The sequence below is a fragment of the Ilyonectria robusta genome (genome assembly GCF_021365365.1).
Source record: "Ilyonectria robusta strain PMI_751 chromosome Unknown BGZ61scaffold_1, whole genome shotgun sequence".
NCBI lineage: Eukaryota > Fungi > Ascomycota > Sordariomycetes > Hypocreales > Nectriaceae > Ilyonectria > Ilyonectria robusta.
In genome coordinates this window covers 70,998-91,730 of record NW_025764435.1, presented here as the reverse complement: position 1 = coordinate 91,730, position 20,733 = coordinate 70,998, and the positions used below count along the sequence as shown (strand labels likewise).

General features: G+C 54.6%; 8 protein-coding genes across 8 annotated transcripts; 3 read left to right on the top strand and 5 right to left on the bottom strand.

Annotated features, from left to right (window-relative positions):
- Positions 1-51: 51 nt before the first annotated feature.
- On the bottom strand, positions 52-1,442 carry BGZ61DRAFT_613 (uncharacterized protein). Its single transcript, XM_046256915.1, has 3 exons — positions 1,104-1,442; positions 467-1,037; positions 52-411 (listed from the first exon to the last, which is right to left on the bottom strand). Exons 1-3 carry the CDS (start codon positions 1,189-1,191, stop codon positions 162-164), a joined length of 909 nt encoding a protein of 302 aa, XP_046111464.1. The 5' UTR covers positions 1,192-1,442; the 3' UTR covers positions 52-161.
- Positions 1,443-1,870: 428 nt separating this feature from the next.
- On the bottom strand, positions 1,871-4,004 carry BGZ61DRAFT_488389 (uncharacterized protein; the record flags this gene model as incomplete). The annotated part of the gene is made up of 3 exons (XM_046250103.1): positions 1,871-3,540; positions 3,621-3,917; positions 3,977-4,004. The coding sequence occupies 3 exons, from the start codon at positions 4,002-4,004 to the stop codon at positions 1,871-1,873; spliced, it is 1,995 nt and encodes a 664-aa protein (XP_046111463.1).
- A 4,207-nt stretch (positions 4,005-8,211) lies between these two features.
- BGZ61DRAFT_338939 (WD40-repeat-containing domain protein) lies at positions 8,212-10,360 on the top strand (the record flags this gene model as incomplete). The annotated part of the gene is made up of 9 exons (XM_046239177.1): positions 8,212-8,274; positions 8,337-8,376; positions 8,485-8,561; positions 8,620-8,697; positions 8,766-8,895; positions 8,979-9,193; positions 9,263-9,322; positions 9,374-9,474; positions 9,535-10,360. 9 exons carry the CDS (start codon positions 8,212-8,214, stop codon positions 10,358-10,360), a joined length of 1,590 nt encoding a protein of 529 aa, XP_046111462.1.
- An 18-nt stretch (positions 10,361-10,378) lies between these two features.
- BGZ61DRAFT_336744 (uncharacterized protein) lies at positions 10,379-12,939 on the bottom strand (the record flags this gene model as incomplete). The annotated part of the gene is made up of 4 exons (XM_046238989.1): positions 10,379-11,548; positions 12,137-12,161; positions 12,224-12,328; positions 12,398-12,939. The coding sequence occupies 4 exons, from the start codon at positions 12,937-12,939 to the stop codon at positions 10,379-10,381; spliced, it is 1,842 nt and encodes a 613-aa protein (XP_046111461.1).
- A 759-nt stretch (positions 12,940-13,698) lies between these two features.
- BGZ61DRAFT_488386 (BAR domain-containing family protein) lies at positions 13,699-14,931 on the bottom strand (the record flags this gene model as incomplete). Its single annotated transcript, XM_046250102.1, has 5 exons — positions 13,699-13,854; positions 13,916-14,516; positions 14,578-14,660; positions 14,720-14,801; positions 14,900-14,931. The coding sequence occupies 5 exons, from the start codon at positions 14,929-14,931 to the stop codon at positions 13,699-13,701; spliced, it is 954 nt and encodes a 317-aa protein (XP_046111460.1).
- Positions 14,932-15,369: 438 nt separating this feature from the next.
- On the bottom strand, positions 15,370-18,156 carry BGZ61DRAFT_407146 (uncharacterized protein). Its single transcript, XM_046243172.1, has 2 exons — positions 17,496-18,156; positions 15,370-17,442 (listed from the first exon to the last, which is right to left on the bottom strand). Exons 1-2 carry the CDS (start codon positions 17,745-17,747, stop codon positions 15,700-15,702), a joined length of 1,995 nt encoding a protein of 664 aa, XP_046111459.1. The 5' UTR covers positions 17,748-18,156; the 3' UTR covers positions 15,370-15,699.
- A 715-nt stretch (positions 18,157-18,871) lies between these two features.
- On the top strand, positions 18,872-19,848 carry BGZ61DRAFT_524920 (NAD binding domain of 6-phosphogluconate dehydrogenase-domain-containing protein; the record flags this gene model as incomplete). Its single annotated transcript, XM_046252682.1, has 2 exons — positions 18,872-18,916; positions 18,970-19,848. 2 exons carry the CDS (start codon positions 18,872-18,874, stop codon positions 19,846-19,848), a joined length of 924 nt encoding a protein of 307 aa, XP_046111458.1.
- A 398-nt stretch (positions 19,849-20,246) lies between these two features.
- Positions 20,247-20,666, top strand: BGZ61DRAFT_524919 (putative vacuolar ATP synthase subunit E; the record flags this gene model as incomplete). The annotated part of the gene is made up of 3 exons (XM_046252681.1): positions 20,247-20,257; positions 20,362-20,445; positions 20,537-20,666. 3 exons carry the CDS (start codon positions 20,247-20,249, stop codon positions 20,664-20,666), a joined length of 225 nt encoding a protein of 74 aa, XP_046111457.1.
- Between the last annotated feature and the right edge of the window lie 67 nt (positions 20,667-20,733).

Sequence of the window (20,733 nt, the reverse complement as noted above, 5' to 3'; positions counted from 1 at the left end):
GTCCTGCCCAAGATACAGTTGTGCAGTAGAAACACTAGTGTGTTCAACATAGAAATACAGCGGCCCAGCCTGTCCCGTTAGGTGCCCACCCGTGGACCAGGGCTGCCGTCCCGTTATTGCGTCTCATGGGACCTCTCCCCGGAAATTAATCTGCCGCCTACTTAGCTGATGAAGCACAAGCAGCCCAGGCCCAAGTAGAAGACGAGCAGCGGGTAGACCGCAATGGCCACGCGGTTCTTGACAACGCCACTGCCACCCAGGATGCTAACTCCGGCGGCAAGCGACCACGCAATCAGGACAATGTAGACGGGTATCCGGGCAATCCAGTGCAATCCAAGTGCCGACATGAGTGCCGCGAGAACCAAGGGGAACAGGGTGTAGCCAATAATGCAAACGCTCTGGGCAAAGGAGCTATGGTACAGTTAGTGATTGCAGCAGCCATGTGAGGGATAGAGTGGGTACGAACATGTTGCCTCCCAACAGCTTAATCTGAAGCGTCACCACAGCCTCACCGAGCCAGATCATGGCGAAAACACCGCTGAATACATGATCCCTCTGCTCAGCACCAGCCGTAAAGCTCAGGAGAAGACTCAAGAGCAGGCAGAAGATGAGAGGGCCCCAAAGATCCCAGTCTCGCAAGCCAGGCGTCATGTTGCTCTGGAGCAGGGTCTCGGCATCCATCATGCGGCTAGCCAGTCCTGTGAGTTCTTCCCTCGTTCCGGAAATGCCAGCCCCGCGGATGTTCGAATAGGCTCCTCGGATGCCTCCCTCGGAGTCGAACATGGTGCCACCCAGGAGGTAGCGTGGGTAGAGCACCTCCCGCAGCTTGGCCCAGACGGCCAGCAGATCGCGACGCAACGTCTCCCATACCGATTCGTCAATTGTGTTCAGGGGCGCCTGTCGGTCTTCACCGGGAATTCGGGAGGTCAGATAGCCTTCGTTGGCCGGCTGCGAGGATGAGCTGGAGCCGATGTTGCCCGTCAGGGGCTGTCGCGAGGACTGGTTTCCGAGGGGATCATCGAAGTCGTTGAGATCGGCTACGCTGCGTTAGTTTCGCACCGTCCAGAGGAAGCACAAAGACGATCATAAGACAGATCGCATACACCTCAACATACCATCATCGGGGTCGATCATCAAGTCGTCATCGTCCAAGGGTGGATTCTCATAGTGGCCTCGAGCACTGGACGACATGGTTCTGAAGAGCTACCGCGGGGCGGTTGACACGGTGCGCGTTCGGGTACGTCTTGGATATCGGGTTCGTCAGTTATTCGATCCGGTTCGCTCCCTGCCGCTCTTTCCGGTCGCGCAATGCAGGGCTGTGGTTTGATGGAGAGGTGAGGTTGTTGAAGCACGAAGCTGAAGCTGACGTATCTTGACCTTGCTCGGATGCGAAACTTCCACGGTTGCCTCTCCAAGCCCCCTTGACCAGATGTGGTCCAAGCTTCTCATTGGCCACAGCCAATCACATGGACCCCGGCACCCAAATGGGATACAATGATACAGCCAGGTACGTACCATTGCTTCATTCCATCCCTCACAGCTTGGAATGTTGAATAAAACAGAGGCAGTAAAGTTCACCATCTTGAGCATTGCAAGCATTCATAAATCCCGCCAGTTTGGTTATGCAGCTTGAAGAAGAAGAAAAATATCTCATGTCATGTTGCTGTCGCTAGTAGCATCATGGGTATCTCAGACCTATCGTCGAGGCCATTACAAGATGAACGCTTAATATGCTATTTGGCCATGTCCTTTACCAAGCTTCGTGATAAGCCCCGGAATCCAAATAATCGCCCCTTATTGCTCATCAATTTTTGATCCTCCTCTTCTATTACGATTTACGGTGCATGTACCAAGCGGGTACACCAGTCTGTCAGGCGTACCAATTGTGCCGAGGGTGCTGAGGTTCTTCTCCTGCCTCTGGAGGCAGCTGATGGGTCCCCGTGGTATTCGTTGTCCCATTCCATTCGCCTGTTGACTGAGGTGTGACACCAGCCCTTTGATCAAATGGAATCCCCTGGCGGGAACGCAGTTGGCCTTCATTATTAAGATTTGGGTTATATGTGTGATGGGGTGTGTAAGATGATGACTGCACTTGTGACGGTCTCTGAAACAACCACTGGCTTCCGTTCCCGAAAGAATAATTTTCGTGTTCTGGTAAAAGTAGACTGTTGTCGATTGGTCGCTCCGTCGAAAACTCCGTGGAAAATGGCTCGGCGCGTCGGAGTGATGATTCGTTGGGGTCCTCATGGCTCATCCAGCGTTGAGCAGCTTGGTTCTCGGGTCCTAGGTATGTTGATTGTGCCATACTAGGATCCCAAATAGGGAGGCCATCCGGGGGTTGTGCCTCGCCCATCGGGAGGCCACGGCTGTACGACGCCATTTTCCCGTTGATTCCCACAAGAGCCCAAGCAAATACGGCGACATCTCGGATCGAACTCATGAGTTGATCGATGGGCGGACCACCAGCAGCTATGATGTTTTCTCGTAGCGGCATGTTCTGAGGCAAAAGTGGGGGTCGAAAGGTGTACAAAAGCTCAGGCGACCACTGAGGTTGAATGGGCCGCTGCCCCCAAGGCGCCGCAAACAGGCCGTTATCAAACCCGGATGGAACGAGAGGAGGGTGGAGATTTGGTATCTGTGGCCTCGCTCGGCGGAGAATGACGACAAGGCCATCAGATGTGCACGATACAACAGCCTCTATCTCAACGGAGGGGGCTAATTGTCGTCTTCTGCGGCGACACCTCCTCAAAGGATGGGGTTCGAAAGGGCCTTCAGTCGTTGAAGACTCCCACGAAATAGAAGTGTGTACGTGAGTGGCAACGGAGGCGGATGTAAGAGATGCTGAGCTTTCTGTTCGTGAAGCCATGGATGGTTCCGATAGGCAATGTATCCCGTCCGTCATTTCGATATCTGGTTCGGTCTTGATTGGTGGGCTGGGTTTCCGGTGTGAGTCGATATCCATACCGATGTCCAACTTAACACCCCCTCCTTCGGAATCGCTCGAACGTCGACTTTCTGGTACGTGGTCCCCCTTTACAGACTGTCGTCCTTCATTCCGCGCTTCGACATTCTGTAGGTCCATTTGAGGTCCGTCCCTTTCGTCTTCCTCGTCGGCGTCCTCCTCCTCCTCCCCCTCTGCGTCTTCGTCATCATCGCCGTCGTTCTCGCTCTCATCGTTCTCGAAGTCCTCTTCCCGGCGGGGATCCCTGGACCAGAATCGAAGGTAAGCAATGGAGTCGTTGGCCTTTGCGCTCTCAAGACAATTGAAAGCATCATCCAAGGAGGTTTCCCGAATGCACTCGTAGAAACTCTTATGAAGGACTTGCTCAGCCGACACGCCCAGGATGGAATTGACAGCCTCAGTTGCAAACATGACTGAGAGAGTTCGGGTGAAGCGATTCAGAATGAGAGCAGCTCGAGGCTCGCGCTCCACGGGAGGCATCTTGAATTTGGGAGAAAGATGCTCCAGCATGTGGTAGCGCGGGTCTCTAGGCGAGCAGGAGAAGAGACGGCGAATCTGGGGTGCCTCAATGGCGCGTCCTATACATAAAGTAAGCTTCGGCGGATTTAAGACAGAGCAGGGTGGGCTCCGATAGAATTCAGCCCATAGAATGACATACTCTCACTCCTCTCGCCGCGCCGATAGATGCTAGTGCAAGCAACCAGAACATCGTGCACGATGGTAAAGCAGCACTCGCAGCTTACCCAGCGGCCATCGCGAGAGAGGATGCGGGCATAGTGAAGAACCGCAGCCTTGTCGAGAAGAACACCGCGACAATGGACGGAGCGAGCGAATGGCACCTCATCCGGATGAAAGTAGTCAAAGCTGGACCTGCCGAGGACCTCTCGGGGAGCGTAGCCGAGGATGTCAACGATGGACTCGGACGCGTACAGGATATTGGCATCCGGAGTCAAGTCTTGATGGAGAGTGGGTCAGAAACACGGTATTTGATTGCCCGAGGAACCGGAAGCTCACTGTGTATTGTCATGAATGTCTGCTCCATTGGATTGGCGGAGAGGAAGCAGCTTCAAGGGAGAAAAGCGCGACGAGAGCTGCTTCAGATGAGGCCAAACTGCCTAGCAATGCCGACGGAGTGATCAAGCGGCCGGTTGATAGATTGGAAAGGGGAGTCCGAGGACAGACACGGTGCGAACATGAAGTGGCAGTACCGATAGCAGATGTAGGAAGAGGTTTGGTGTAAGTGGGTATGAAGGTTGAAGCTATCTCGAGCTCCAGGCCGATGTGAAGTGACAGCTCGCTCAGGTGAGCCGTCTTTACTTCCGTGTACCTAGGCTAAGCGCTGTGCGCACTAGGAACGTAGGTACAGCGGGTGGCAGGGGGCGGTAGCGGTCGTGGTAGCGGTAGCCGATGACCCCGGGAGGCGCGGGAGAGTGCCAAAATTCGCCTAAAGGACACCAGCGGCACCAATGGCACCTGGTGCAATAAGGGCTGGGGGAGATTAGTGATCAGTGGCGGTGCGGGAGGTTGGTGGTTGGTGGTTGGCGGTTGCTGGCGGTTGGCTGCTGGCGTGCGGTGGATGGGGATGAAGCTAAAAGGGAAACCAGGTCAGTTCGACCAGGTATACGTAGTATGTTGGACCACAGATGGAGCCTGGCTGAACCGTGTCTCGGCAAATGCGTAGCTCCGGACACTCTGTGCCAGAGATAAGGGCACTCGTGAAGTATGAGATGAGGGGGTGTTGAGACAGACCCAGCGAATGGCAAAAGCTGAGGGAAGTATGAATGGACAAGCTCCATCGACGACAAAAGGAAGAAGAGGTAAGTAGGTAGTTAGAGGAAAAAAGCCGGTGACGAAACGGGGACTCGAGCGAGATTGTGGTTGCGGGATTGTGCAGGACAGGGCAAACTGCAGGTCGCACACCTCCTCCCTCCCTGTCTCCCCTCGCCGCCTCGCCCCAGACAATCAGACAATCAGACGCCGTAGCTCCAAGGTAGTTCATTCGTGCTGCGTACTTCGTCCGAGTCAACAATGACATGGGACAGGCACAGCTTTGGCGGAGAAGAGGCTCAATGTACCTGTCCTCGAGGTACCATGTAAGACTCGGCGGCAGGGTCGCCGGTTAGCGAGGTTCCACAGTCGGCGTTGATCCCCATGCACATCGCACCAAGGCAGGATACCCGCAGGACGATAGGTACGGGCTGTCCAGTACCACGCCCAACCCCAGGAGCACAAGAATACATCCAAATAGAGTCCCCGAAATTTTTCGGACGCGCCTTCAGGGTTTACTCCATTCGAATTGATGCCAACCTGCAGCAAGCATCCTCGAGCCGAGGAGGGGGAGGGAGCGCCAAGAGAGAGCTGAGAGGATCGTGTCTCAAAAAAGCAAAACTAATAACGAAACCGACCAACTGACAGGTTGACCGGGGCAGGCGAAAAATCAGGCTGACGGCGCACTTACCAAAAGGGAAAGAAAGAAAAGAAAGGAAAGCACAGCAAGACTTTGGTGAGTGATGGCCAAGAGCTGGTTTTTCTTTTGTAGCGGTTATTCGTGGGGGTAGGCAATCACGATGAGGGCGGTTGAGGGAAGATGTGGCAATCGAGGTCATGTAAGGAATGATGTTCCCGAGCGATGTGATGAGGGGCACTGTGCGAATCTTCGGAGAAGGATAGGTGAGGTGATCAACAGCCATAGTTATCAATTCGCCCCGGGAATACGGAGTAATGGTTTGGGAGAAAGCAATTAGCTCTAGCCGCCAGTTCCCGTCCGTATTGGCCGGAGTGGCCGTAATGAGGCGCGACACTTATGGTAAACCGTATGAGGGCAGGTCAGCGCAGGAATGGCTTTTCTGGATCTCGGGCGGGTGATTCCGTCCATAGGATCATGGGGTAGCCAGGACTTTCCCGTGGCCATGGACCACGCCCTGCTAACGCTGCCCATGCTTTCCACGCACATGCATAGTCGTACATTCTGTCGTATATCATCTTCATCCCCTAGACCGGGTCTTGATAAGTCACCACTAGTCTGTAGGCGCACGATTGTGGAGACGGAAGTCATTGCACCCGACGCCTTGCGGGGTAGAGGGTGGACTCGGTGGACTTGGAAGCAACTCCATTGACCTCCCAGCACCTCACACCGAAATCACCTGAATACCCTAACCGGCGACACCCTGTTCGTTCAAAATCCCATGTCGGTCATCACTCCAACAGGCACATCTCGGTGGACCGGTGGCTGGTCCCGTCCGGCAAGCCACATGGTGAACGGATAGAAGCAGGCTGTGTTTAAAAGCTCCCAGACCGTGTCAATCGGGACGACATACCGTTGGGCGGTCAACCACAACAGCTCCACCTCCCTACCTTCATCTTCCTTCAGGGAGGTGGCAATGGCCCAGATCGAGAAGATATTTCCACGACTAAGTACTTAGTTTCAGCACCTGACGTCCTGTTTCGATCAGTGTCTCTCCAAAGGCCCACTGAGAGTCCGGGACGTGGTCAATCCCGTAATGATCGACTGCTAGGATGTTGATGCGATGGGGGCCAGTCAATGTCCGTGGACCCCCTCGGGCCAAGCAAGCATCTATCTGCCCTTGACGGAACAAGGCTCGAAAACCACAAAGTCAGTGGTCAATGCAAGACTAAATAAAGGCCGAAAATAGATTGTAGAAGCGCATTGGTACCTCGGCCAGGCACTTTCAGCTCTTAGGATCAAGTGTAATTCAAGTGAACCATTCACAATGGTGGAGGGGCGCGACGGCATGGTCTCGACTGTGTTGCTGTCCATCGAAAAGCGCCACTGGAAAAGAAGCGAATAAGACCGAGGAAGCAACGGAACTTGTGTGTGATCAGAGAGAATGGGACCGATATGTCATTGTCGCCTTGCCTTTCCGGCTTCACTCACTCCTCATGGGAGAAGGAAAGCTGCCTCTTCCCGTCACACCTGGGATGTAACAATGTGAGATGAAGCAGGCACCCATCATCATTGTAGATCGGGAGCCTTCCGCATCCACATCCCAGAGACCTCGGAGGCTAGGACAGATCAGACCAGGCCAGATCATGCACAGTCAAGAGCACGTCACATCACAGCTCAGAGCGCCATGACAAAACACCCCTGCTGCATCCAAAGACTCCAGGATCACCCATATCTTACTGACACAGTATGCTCCTCTGGGTGGGCACGTAGTATGCATCGTGTGTGGACACATCAAACAGCCTGCAGCTTTGCTTCTTAGTTGCAGGCCTCCTCCAGGCCCGGTCTTTGTCTCAGCCTGGTCCATGTGGCCCTCCTGGCCCCAGGGCATCGACAAAGAGTGAGAACATTTATCTCCTGGGCCAACCTGATAGGGCACAGCCAGCTTCGATGCCCGTGCAGTAATCTTCTGCGGAGATCGAGCTCAGATCGAGTCGTCAATCCTGGTTTCCATGTACCTGGTCAATCCCCATGAATAGCATAGCGCCCGGCTTCTCTCGGAATGCGCTATGTCTATACCGTCCAAAAAGGCTAGTTTTGCTTTCCAGTTCCAGTCGCAACATCTGGCTTCTCGACCAAGGTGTTGATATTTTGTGGCATCTGCCATGGAACGCAAAGCGAAAGAGAGCTGGAATGTAACACTCGACTCGTAGTTGAATTTAGGTCGGACACCCGAGGCTTGGGGGACGGAGGGTGTGTGAAGTGGCAGGTACCTACCTGCCTGGCCAATACTTGGGGATTATGCGCTAGACCTCGTAGACCGGACAATTAGCGCCTGCCCGCTGGGGTTACAGTGCCCCTGACTGGGACAGAGCGCTGGAACCCTTTCCCGCTCCTAGGCCCACATACCTACCTGCCCACATACCTACATACCCACTTTGGCTCACGAGAATATCCAAACACACCAGCTACACATCCTCATCCCGTTGCTTATACTTGCGCCATCCACTGCCAACGCGTCGCCAACGCCACCCCCTTCCAGGTCTTGACAAGACAGGCCTACAGTAGACGCCGGCTTTGTCCAGCGCTGCGTCCGTACGCGTGTGGCTTAGCCTGCGTCCTTCGCGCTCAGCCGCTCTCGGGAGTGACGATCAAGAGCATTCTCACAGACACCGCCACCAACACAAGGATTCAGGATTCAGCGGCCGTGACCGGCAAAAAGCAATCAATCCAATACACTCAATTCGGTTCAACCCTGTTCCAATACATTCCATGACACCCACTCGAATCAGCTCCCGATCTCAAAGCCTTGCCACCAGTCACAGCCGCTCACCTAACTGCCGACATGACGACCTATGACGACATTGCCTCTGAGCTCCCCAGGCTGCGAGTCTCCTTCGGCTTCGAGGTACTCCCTCCAATTACTATGAATGCCCTTCACTCGTTGCTTGACTAACGGCCAATGTGTAGAACGATACTGGGTTCCTCGACAATGATGACAACGTCGCCGGTAACTCCCCCCCATTTTATCCTCCTTGGACTCTCGACCACTCCAACTGCATTAACCAACTTCGCCTCACAAAGTACCTACTAACTCTGTTTCCTCCTTTTTTACCAGAGTTCTTCGATGTCAAGTTCTGTCCCTATCAGCCCTTAGACTGTGATCCAATATTCGCTGCCGTAAGCAAGAAACATGTTAGTGTTATTACACCCAGCCATCCATTCCGAGGACTGATCTTTTTACTTCCCATAGGTTGTTATATGTAGGCTATCCCAAAGCTCCGGAGATGCCAACCCTTGCGAGATTGTTAGTGTCATCAGAGATGACGACGTATGTGCAACCACGGCCCGCTGATTTAATTGTGTCGTTTGATTGTCAAGCTCATTCATCGTTAAAAGGTTGAGGCATCAGCCTGTTGTTGCACATGGACCAGAGACCCCGTAACTGAACGGCCTCTGATATGTATTGGCGGTGTCGATGCCAAGGTCAAGATTTATGATGTTATAGACGGCAAGCTGTTCAAGGTATGTTCCATCTCCAATTACTTATCAACTTATTCAACGGCTTAACATCATTTACATCAAGTGTTTTACTGGTCATGGAAGTGTAAGCCCACTTAGTCTACAGCCCTAATCTATGTCGGGCCTCAACTCATTATATCCAGGATGTCAACGACTTGGCAACTTCCCCGTCTGACCCATCCATTATTGCTTCGGCATCGGACGACACAAGTGTCCGCATCTGGAGCATTGACCCTAAGCACAAAGAACGGCCTTGCTTATGCATTCTAGCCGGCGAGGGTCATTCCTGGAACCTCCTCAGCGTGGTAAGTATCTGTTGTACTTGCCCTCAACCACGAACGACTCCTTCAAACCGCTCACACACACCTCTCCAGGCGTTCCATGACACTGGCCGGTACATCCTCTCGGCCGGCCACGATCAAATCATCAACTTGGTAATTTCTCTGGCAGGTTCCTTGGAATACATGGACACTAACGTTGATCAGTGGACTCTGCCCGATCTTCCCACTGAGCCTATCACTACCCCTATCCGTGTTCACTATCCTCACTTCTCAACATCAGCCGTACACAGCGGTATTGTTGATTGGTATGTGCTAGCCTTCATCTTGGTATTGTATTTAGGACGCTAGCGCTAACAAACGCACAGCGTCGCCTTCTACGGAGATCAGATCCTGTCGCGAGCCTGTCACGACAATGTCATCTCACTGTGGAGGATCGAAGGCTTCTCCTCCGATGGTCCGCCACCAGCCCAGAGCATTGCCCCAACTCCTCAAAATATTGTCCCTACCAACTATGACGAGGCCGGCCGCTTGACCCGCTCTGCCTTTGTTCCGACCATATCCCCGCAATGCCCGGCACAGTACACCCGAGTGCTAGACTTCCATACCCCTAACTGCGGTCCACAGTTCTTTATGCGCTTCAAGCTGCACTTCGTGCCGGGTCAGCATCCCGTACTTGCATTTTGTAATGCTGGTGGCAATATCTTCTTCTGGGACTTTAAGCGATTGACGGTGTACAGCGACTTCATGAAGGCACTTCGAAACCATGACCCTACCAAGGGCATCCCTCCGCGTCCTTCTTGGCTTCGTCCGCTACAACACCGTCAGAAAGGGGAGGCGACAGGGAAACCCCGATCCGTCGCAGTCGAAAAAGGCTCCCCTGCCTTAGGGCTGGCTGATGAGATACCTAAGATGACTGAGGATGTCAAAGAATTCAATGCGGAGACCATGGAGTCGTGGACGTCTAAATACAGCCTAGAAGATGCCCATGAGCCTCTCAGAGCGCACAAGACTGAGTCTTCCTCGGCCAACTTTGTCGGACGGCAGGCCGCGTGGAGTCCAGGAGGTGAATGGTGTGTTATCGTAGGAAGCTCCAACACGGCGCTCATATTGCAACGCTGGGCGAAAAAGGCCCCAGCAAAGACAGTTGAGCCCCTGAAGGAACCCCGGAAAGAGCCCCCGAAAGAGCAATAGTGATGGAATGAACTGTATCTATAACCCGCGGATGGGAAGGGATGAATATAACGGCATAGTGGGATCTCTCTCACCCTCGTCTGCAGGATAAAGGACGGCCAGGGCAGCCTGGTCGTGTTCGCCTCCGTTGTTTACAATCTCCATGAGGGCATCCCTGGCTACTTGTTGCTCCATATCCCTCGCACGCTGAGCGTTTTGGATATTTTGAGACGAGATATCTCCGACGGGCACAACCAAGTCTGCGACGTAGAGCGATGCCATGGCGCGCAGCCGGAGCAGTTGATGATTCCTTGAATAGGGCAAGTCCTGCATGACTGTGTCCATCTTTTTTGTGATGGCTCTCATGGTGGCCAAAGCCTGTAGACGAAGCTCCTCTTTCCTCCGCTGCAATTGTGCCTCGCGTTCCTCGGGCTCCTCGCTCCCGAAGCTGTCGTCTGCTCCAAAGGACTGAGGAGACTCATCTAGTGTGGCGCTCACGGTGCGGTCGAGAGCCAGGATGTGCTCTGTGTGCGCGTTGTAGATTTCACAGCTAAGCATGGCCACCCAAAAGTCCACTGCGCAGACGGCGCGCGGATGCTTATAGTCGTAGGGATGCTGCTGGGTCAAGGTATCGAAGTATGCCTTGACCTTGTTCATGTTGGCCGCTCGTCCCCATCTCCTGAGTCCCCCAAGCGTGGCGCTCAGATGGTCATCGTCGTCGGTGGCTTCTCCGTCAACAATAGGCTGCTCGCCCTGCCGCATGAGGATTTCCGCCCCGATGGCCCATAAACTGTGCCGCCGGACATCCACGGGCATGCCGCCAGGTCGCAGCTGCAGGAGCAGGCCGTAGCCTCGCGCGGCCTTGTCGATGTCGCCTTGGTCAAGAAACTGATGAACTGACTGAAGCAGAACCTCGTAATGGCCACCTCTCCCGCGCTCCCGGGTCGTTGTCTTCTTCTTCTTCCCTCCCGACGCCTTGCCGTTTTCATCGGCCTCGGGCTCATCGGCCTCGCTGTCCGGCTCGACGTTGCGGCCTGGGGCGCCGGGCCTCAGACTCCGGTGTGGAAAATCCGGGACGAGCTGCGATGGGTCTTCATCCATCTCTGTGAGACCAGCGGTGGCGAACTGGTGGACCATTCCGGGGGGGTGGCTCAGTGGGTTGATGGAGTCATGGGGGAGGTGGGCAGGCCGGGAAATGCTGCTACTGGGCTCTTCGCTGGCTGTGGAAAGCCGCTTGCGCTTTCCGTGTCTGCTCTGCTGCGAGAACAACGGCGGTTCTAGGAGAGACATGGTTGTGTTGCGTTGGTGATGAAGAACGAAGTAGATGTTAAAAAGTGGTTGTTCTACGAGAAGAAGTGCAGCTGAGTGCCCCACCAAAAATGAATGAGTGAGCTGGGTTCACCGACGGCAGGCACTGAGTTGTTTTCCCAAGAGGCAGGTCTCCAGACAGGAGGTGCATGAGAGCGACCAATAGCAGAGAATCAAGTTTTAAATAATCAACATCAATCAACATCAAGACATTATCGCTTCAGGAAGTGGATGCATTCACGGGATGTGTGCGCTCAAAGGTGGACTTGTAGACATCCTCATATCCGTGTATAGGAGGCCAAACATCACTTGCTCAACCCAAAGAACCCAATTGAGACTCGAAAGTCACTTTGCACTATTGGCCCAAGCAACCCATCAATCCATCAGCAGCGTAGCGTATATACACAGCACCCTTCTACTTTTACACAAAGGTTTCATCCTCCCAGCCGCTTAGTTGGTTCGGTCGAAGTAGGTCCACTGGCCGTCGACGGGCTTATCTTCGAGGTCCTCCCAGCTAAATATTCCCTCGTCAGCCTCGATAATCTTCCCCCAAAGTCCAAATGTTGGGTAACTTACACCTTGGCCTTCTCCATAGTGTCAATGAGGTTAAGCTCACCCTCGGCAACCTGGATGACCTCTTCGATCAAGCCGGCGCCAATCTTGTGCTCCAGCTCCGAGATCCTACCCCGCGGGAATTAGTACTTGAAATCACAGCACCAACCGTGTCTCTCCGAAGGGGGTATAACGCACTGGTCCGCCGTCAACTGAGGCTCCTCGTCCCACTCAACCTGCTCATGGTTCTCGAGAGACTTGCGCTCCGCCCAGAGCGCCTGGTCCTTTCGCTCTTCCGCAGTTCGAGCGCCCTCCAGCTCGGCACCCTCGTTGGCCTCGCCGTCCCACTCCTCAACTCGGATATCGCCGGCCTCGTGCTTCCGGCCGACAATGAAGATCTTGTCGCCGAGCTTGACCGTCCGGGCCTCGCTGCCGTCCAACCGCCCACTGGCGACACGGAACTGCGCGGCGTTCTGGCTCACGAGCTCCTTGGCCTTGATGGCCCACTGGTCGTATCCGGGGGGCACCATCTGCTCGACGAGGGACATGCGGTGCTTGGTCACGGCTTCGACGGATTGGCGGTACATGGATGTCTCGGGCATCGTCTGGAGTTTGCTCAGGGTGGTGCCGTACAAGTAGAGAAGGGTCGATCGGGGCGTGCCGTGAGTCCAGAGACCCGTGAGGCCGGTTGGCGTGCCGGCCTCCAGGTAGCGCGCAAACACACGAGCTGTCGGCCGCATGCTGGCGAGGTCAATTGGCAATATTTCGTCGTGGATCGGAAGTTGATGGTCAGAGGAAATTGAATTGACCTCATTGGACTCCAGCCCCAGGATTGCCGGTCTACCCATCACGTGTTATGTCACGTGGTTCACGAACAAATCCCGGACAACCATCCAACAGACACCCTGCCTATGCCTCATGCGCTGAGTCTCATTCCAGCGAAAGAATCATACATGCATGGCGGGGAGTGATGGATTCCAACATGGAAGGAAAAAATCGCATCCCTAAAACCTGGATGATGGAAAGAGATACACAGAGATACCACGAGGCGTGATCTATTCTAACGGATCCAAACCCGCCGCATGGGCAAAATGAACATACACATGCACCAGGTGCATACACGCAGTCGCAGCGCGTCATGTCCTCCAAGACATTATCATGACTCCAGTGGACTGAGCACCACACAAAGGACAGGGAAAGCCCCTGGCATCTTGAATTGCCGATATATCAATAGTCAAGACAATACCCTTGAGACCTGCCGCAGACATAAATTGGAATCTCGACACCCTCAACACGCAACACTGGGACAAGAAAATAGTTGAATCAGCCAGATCATCGGGTTCGCCGGATCGGAAGCATCAACATTTCAAACAATGACAGACAAAAGACGAGCCATTCACACAAGAACAAGATTAGTCGTTCCGTGTTTACGAAGCCTCCTCACGACTCTTTCGGTAGGTGGCCTGGAGGCGCAAATTGTCAGCCCCTTGTTAATGAACTCAAAAGGCAGAGGCGCGACCCACTTCTTGCTCAGTCTGCAGACCCTCAACGACGGGTGCGAGCTCGCTCAGCACCTCGTAGGCCTTCTTGTGGTACTCGATTTGGGCGGCGATGAGCTCGGCCAGGTTGCGGAGGGGCTCAGGGGTATCAAGAACCTAATATCAGTCAGAGGAATGTCCAATTTGGATTCACGAGGGAGGCGTTGCTTCAACTCACGTTCTTCATGACGCCAACAGCCTCCTCAGTCTGTGTCACAAACTCATCCTCGGCCTTCTCAATCTCCTCCTGGGCCTCGGGGCTGAGCTCGTGCTCATCAGGATGATCACCGGTGTTCGAGCCGGTGCCAAGCTTGAAGGTAGTTCCCTTGGCGTGAGCCTTGACAGCATCGAGGGAAAGGCGGGAGTTCTCGACGTTCTTGCGGGCGCGGGTGGCAAAGGTCAGGTTGGTGTTGAGAGTTGTGTTCCAGCCAGCGAGGAATCGGCTCTGGATTTGGGAGTCCTGGGCAAGGCGAGCCTCACCAACACGCTCCGAGGCCAACGCATACTTCTCAAGGGCGGTAGCCAGGGGGTCCTCGCCGGCACCGGTATGGCGCTGATGCAACAGGTGGCTGCTAGACAAGCTGGCGCGAGCAACGGCGTGGCTGAAGGTCTTGGGCTGAGGCTTGGCACTAGGAGGAGCAACCAGGGCAGCCTGAGCCTCAGCGGGGGATGTAGCGGAGGACAGGAGGTGGACTTTCTCGCTCACGGTGCGGCCAAGGTCCTGGAAAGTCTCCTTGATGTTGGGGGGGTAGTCGTAGGCCTCGTTCGAGTATTGCGAGCTGCGGACGGTCGGTAAGCTTATCGGATAGGCAAAGGGGGGACCGTATATGCTTAACTTACGTCACGGCAAGCATCTTCTGGTGGGCCTGCTTGAGGGCATCGACGCGCTTCTCGAGGTCAATGTAGTCGGGGGGGAGCTGGGTCTGCAGGGTGAGCAGGTTAGTCGGGAGTCGCGCTAGTGAGGGTGCGCGATACAACGGACCTTGTCCTCGGCCTGGCCAAGCTGCTCCTTCGTGTACTGGAAGGTGCGCGACGCAAAGGGGGTGATCTGGGATCCAAAGTTGCTGTTGCCGGCGTCAGTCGTCGATGAGGTTGAATTGCAATACCTTCGGAACACGAGCTATCTGGGCGCCGAGCGAGCTCTAGGAGGGGGGCCACCTACGAGATACCCTTGCCGAAGCTTGCGAAATCCATGGCGACGGATTTACGTTGACGGACGAATGGGTTGGAAGGTGAGCGAGATGGCGATGAAGATGGCGCTTGCGCTGGGACTGAGGCGTTGGAGAAGGGCGAGCGATGGTGAGGATGATGCAAGCTGGAGGATTGGTTTTGGCCTTGGCGTGTCAGCGTTGATATGGGAACGTTGTCACAAGCGAAATGCCCTGGGGCTCCTGCACTGGGGGGGAGGGGGGCTCCTTGGCTAGGCTGCTGCAGGCGGGTGTTCCAGGGGGGACATGGGCTGGCGGCCTTGCGTCCAGGAGACCTCTAGTATGAAGATCAGGTGGCCCAAGCTTCGTTGTCTTTTCCGTCTCGCTGTACGTACCGAAAGACGTAACTTCCATTATGATTCACGTGATGCGGTGTCGAGAGTTCAACCAACAGCGCCACTGTGATGACGAGTCCCTGCGAAAAGTACGGCATTGTAAGGAGGAGCACGATGTGAAAACCGTCTAACAATCAGTGCGAAATATGAATCCCTACCTGTGATTACCAGGTGGGCACGCGGATGCTAGCCAACCACGAAAATTGTGTAGATCTTAGTACGCGGCATGCGTCTCCATTCTTCACTGGAACATTGTTTGTCTATTGCATTGACTTTTGAGCACCAAGCCAAAACTCCCGCTGTAAATCAATCCTTAACATCGTAATAAACCCCTTCTGAAGCATTCATTCATTCTTTTCCCTTTTCCCCGGCCGCCTTTGCTTTTTTTTCTTCCTGCCCGTTCCCCTTTTCAGTTCATATCAATCCAATATGTGCTTGTTATCCGCCCATGATGGTTCCACTTCTCGACAGACAGATTCATAGTCCACAAGGTTTGGGTGATGAGAATGCAATCCTGCGGTCGTCCAGAACATGGTCCAGTTGCACCCCGTCAGCTTCTCCGTTCCGATGGATCGCTCGAAATACCACTTGTTGACCGGGTTGTCTTTCCGGCTCCTCCAGCACACTCCATCGGGGAAACAGCCTCGGACCATGGCGTTGAAGACGACGTCGGCCACACCCCCACTGCCCTGGCTCTTCTTTAGGACTGCAAACTTATCCAAGTACGGCACAAGTCGACCCTGTTCATATGCTGTCCGCTCATCCATACCTGAAGGGCGTTCCCACGTCAGAATGGCACCGCCCTCGTACTCTCCAGCTATGATAATTCCCGCTAGGTTGTCATTAACACGGTTCAAATAGTCTTCTACGTCGAGCTTTCGGCCAAACGAATCCTCAATCAGATGAACCAGTCGCGGCAAGTCGACACAGTTATCTGTCAACCGCAGCCTGGGTCCTCCGGGTACAGGTGGACGCCATGGGCTGATGGTCGGGTCTGGGAAAATCGTCAGAGGCATTCCTCTCTTAAGAAGTGTCGATACGCTCATCAGCTCAGAATCAGGGGGTTTGCCGCCCATGTGTGCACGCGGAACTGGCAAAGATGATGAGAAGACCGGCTTGTCCGTCAGTAGGTTGTGAATGAGAGGATTCTTCTTGCGCCTCGTAGTGACCATGTTCCCAAAACCAAAAGACGAGATGGATGTTGAGGACCCGTAATTATGGGTATGCGTGTTCGCTGCAGCAAACGGAGTTGTAATAAGGGCCGAAGATGTAGATGGTAACATAGCCAATGCATCCTTGGCCAAGTTCAAATTAGCAGCATGAGCTGTCACAGAGACCTTGGCAGGATTTGCCTCTGCGAGAGGAGATCCATCCGGGCCCATGAGCTCCTTCATAATGGAGCTATACTCCTGTTCGATGTTTATGAATCGATGCCAGGCGCGACGCCCAGTAGCCGGGATAGCCCCCAATGGATCGAGCAGGATAATTCTCTCTACCGTAGCAACCGTGTTGGGCCCGGCTCGTTCGATATCTCGTCCGTCTGTTTCTGTCTGGTCACTGAACTGCAATCCAGCAAAGTACCTTGTGAGGGCCAGGACGATCTTATTCGAGTCCACGGGCTGGGCCGAGTAAATTAGATCGCGAGCAACGAGAGATGGAATAACTGGGATTTTCCCATCATGGAGAATCTTCTCGAGAACGGCTCCGCCTTCAAGCTGTATGTCGTCCGAGAGAAATGATGGCGAACTGTCTGAGACCCGCGCCCGTTGAGAAAACATGTCCTTGACCAGCCTAGTACCCGGTCCCCCATAAGCGTCGATGGCGTCACAGAGCCGAAAGACTTGGTCTTGAGCAGTCAACCGACTCTCCTCAAGGCCACAGTCGACCACAACCACGCTCGACAGGCCAAGCTTGCGCAACTGGGACAGTGTCTTGCCGACACCGCGCAAGGTCTCCGAGTCGATCTCTTGCGGGGCTCGGAGTTTCATGATAGCCACATGCAGTGGCTGAGGGACATCCGACGTTGTTTGCTGGTCTTCGCCTCCCTGGACGAACTTAGGGGCCTCGGCCAGGGACTTGGGGTTCTCGGACGCATACTTTTGTAAATACCCCTTCGCGTCTCGCTTGGTTGCCGAGACTTCCAGGACGGAGACGATGAAGTCCTGCGGCAGTGTTAGATAGGGTGTTCCTTAAGCAATAGGATCGGAGAACATACGCGGTCGAGAGCTCGTTTTCTGGCGCGGGCAGCAGATGCTCCCGACATGTAGCGAGCGGCACCGGAGCCGAGGCGAGATGGTGAGTTGGAGCTTGAGCTGCCCGCTTGGGAAGCATATCCGCGAGCAATTCCAGAAATCAGGCATCGGGAATAGCTTTGCAGGCGGGCCCGTCCGCGGGTAAGGTGAGGTTCGGTAAGATGAAGACATTGGCCGCAGCTTGAGGCCTTCTTCCAGACACGGGTGCAAGTCATGGCGGAGGGCGATGACGCATTCCGGGCTCACTCGCAACTGACGAAAGTTCGATGAGCGGCCCCGGAAGACAGTGGAGGAGAAGTTGAGTGTGCTGCGGCCGAGGGATAAACTGTCGTTAGCTAAAAAACATCACTGGCGGAGGGAACGAGTTTGAGGCTGTGGAGGGTCGTAGTTTGCATGTGGGGGACACAATCGTGACCGCCAGGGTCGTGAGTCAATAGAGGTAGCCAGTGACACATCTAGGAGCTCGGGTACCTAGCGGAGGGCGACGAAAGCTGTGATGGAGGGGCCGAGGCGTGGGTTTGGGCTCCGATAAGCTGATAAGCCCGAGCTTGGACGCCGGTTTCGCCCCTGCAGAGAGCAGAAAGCAGAAGGACCACTGCGTCTTTCGCGGGCGAGCGGGTCAATACGGGTCAATTAGATTAAATTACTGCTGTACTAGACTCTAGAATGGTGCTAGAAGAACGCCATTGTGGTCACTACATGGGGGTCATGACTGCTTTTTGGGTAGTGAGCTCCGTAACAGCACAAAATGGTACCTCGCGCATGCGACGACTCGGCCGTATCGGCGATGGCACGGGGCATCGCGGGGTTGGGTCCAGGGTAGATATGGAGGCAAATTGTCCCACCAGGCCGTCGCAACCCTCATGGGTGATCCATCTCTGTGCTGGGCAATGACACGACATGTGGTAAATATTTGATTGAATTGGGCGTTTCATCGAATAACTGGGGCTCATACTTTGCGCATAATGGCAAAGCATATTCCTCAAAGTTTGTCTTAGATGGAGGTATCGCGTGTCGTCCCTCGATAGTTTAGTCCGGCTTCGCCATCCCGGGGTGGGGAGCTTGGCCCATCGAGATGCTCCATGGTTGCGCCAGAAGTTTTGCGATGGCTGCATTTCTAAGCAGCATCCAACGACGCGGCATTGACATCAACCGTGCCGAGATCCCGATATTCTCCTTGTCCGACAACTATCCCCAACGTCAACTCGGAGTGATATAAAGAGGTCCCGTCTTTGCGTTTCTCATGCTGCAGAAACAAAGACAGTGATAGGACAACATACTCAGAGTCAGCCTTACCCTCTCCTTGATACTTCACGCAGTTTATTCATCTTTTGCAGCGATGGCTCCCACGCTTCTGTGGATCGGCCTGGGTAATATGGGCAGGGTGAGTAATACAACATTCGCCATGAACCATTTGCAGCACCTAACAGTGACCAGGGAATGAGCAGAAACATTGTCCAAAAGGGTAATCTCGACTCTCCCCTCCTAGTCTACAACCGTTCAACCAAGCGGACTGTGGAGTTTACCAGCACTCTGCCTGGGGGGAAGGCCGAGGTAGTCGAGTCCGTGGCTGACGGCGTTTCGCGCGCCGATGTCATCTTCTCATGCATTGCCAACGACGAGGCAGTCCAGGAGCTCTACAAGACGATCCTCGAAGTCGACATCACCGGCAAGCTCTTCATTGAGAGCTCTACCATCCACCCAGACACAACCGAGGCTATCGCCAAGGAAGTGGTGGCTCGGGGCGCTGAGTTCGTCGCTGCGCCCGTCTTCGGTGCCCCCGCTATGGCTGATGCTGGACAACTCGTCGGTGTGCTCGCGGGGCCGCGAGCCAGCGTCGCCCGCGCTAAGCCGTGGTTCACGGGTGTCACATCGCGTGGCGAGATCGACCTGAGCGACGAGCCGTACGGCAAGGCGCTAACTCTCAAAGTACTGGGCAACACTTTTATCCTCAACATGGTGGAGCAATTGGCAGAGGCGCACGTGGTTGCTGAGAAGTCTGGTCTGGGGACCGACGCCATCCAGAAATTCGTTGATGCCATCTTCCCGGGGCCATACGCGGCGTACAGCACGCGGATGCGCACTGGTGACTACTATAAACGGGAAGAACCGCTATTTGCAGTGGATCTGGCCCGCAAGGATGCTCGGCATGCGCTGAGCCTGGCCGAAGCTGCTGGGGCAAGGTTGCGGAACGTAGAGACGGCAGATGCACATCTGGCGCAGCTGAAGGAGCACGCTGGTCCATCGGGAGACATTGCCGGGATTTACGGGGCTGCGAGGAAGGAGGCGGGTCTCAAGTTTGAAAATGAAGCCTGATGCTATATGAAGTACAGAAAACCAAGATGCAAGCGAAATATGGTTATTGAACCTCATAAAGTAAGGATATCTATGTCTGTCAGCCATGAGTGTAAGCCAACAATAGAGGTGCTTGGCAGCTACCCTGTAGCAAATTGCTCATGAATGACGCCTGCCTGGCCAAGCATCAGATGACTAAGCCACATCACAAGCTGTTGCTGGCTGCTAGGTGATGCAACTTGCAGGTCCAAACCGACCCTGGACCTACGTACTTCCCGAACAGCTTCCAATAATTCCACCCGCTCCCATTGCATCGCATCGAATCGCATCGCCCACGCGCCCCGACGACCGAACTCAACGTCTCCTGCCGGCCGGGAACAGGCCCTTTAACGCATCTCTGCTAAACGGAATCGCACATCATGGCTCAAGGGTATGTCAGCTCCGCGCGGCCGGGCACTCTCCAGCTCGAAGCGCCGCAGACACGCACCAAGGACGCGTGGGAAATGGCTAACACATCGATTTCAACGCATACAGATACGCCGTCTTCATTGGCCTCGTCGTCATCGCCGCCCTGTGCGCGGCGTCATGGTTCTTCGCCCCTAAGGGAGAAAACCAGGTGTCAGTTCTATCCTCCCTGTTCCCTCTCCCCGGGCCTTGCAAGCTCGCCAATCAATGCTTCTAGCTAACACGAACGTTTCACCTCGAGCAGTCTGTGGCGGTCATCACTCATCCTGTCCATCGTGAGCTGCTACCTCATGTGGGCTCTCACCTTCCTCGCCCAGCTCAACCCCCTGATCAACCCGAGACGAAGCGACCTGCGAGAATCGTTCCTCGAATAGACGGACGTGACGGAGACGATGGAGGAACACATATGAACGGATGCTTTGGGCACGGGAAAGCTCGTGG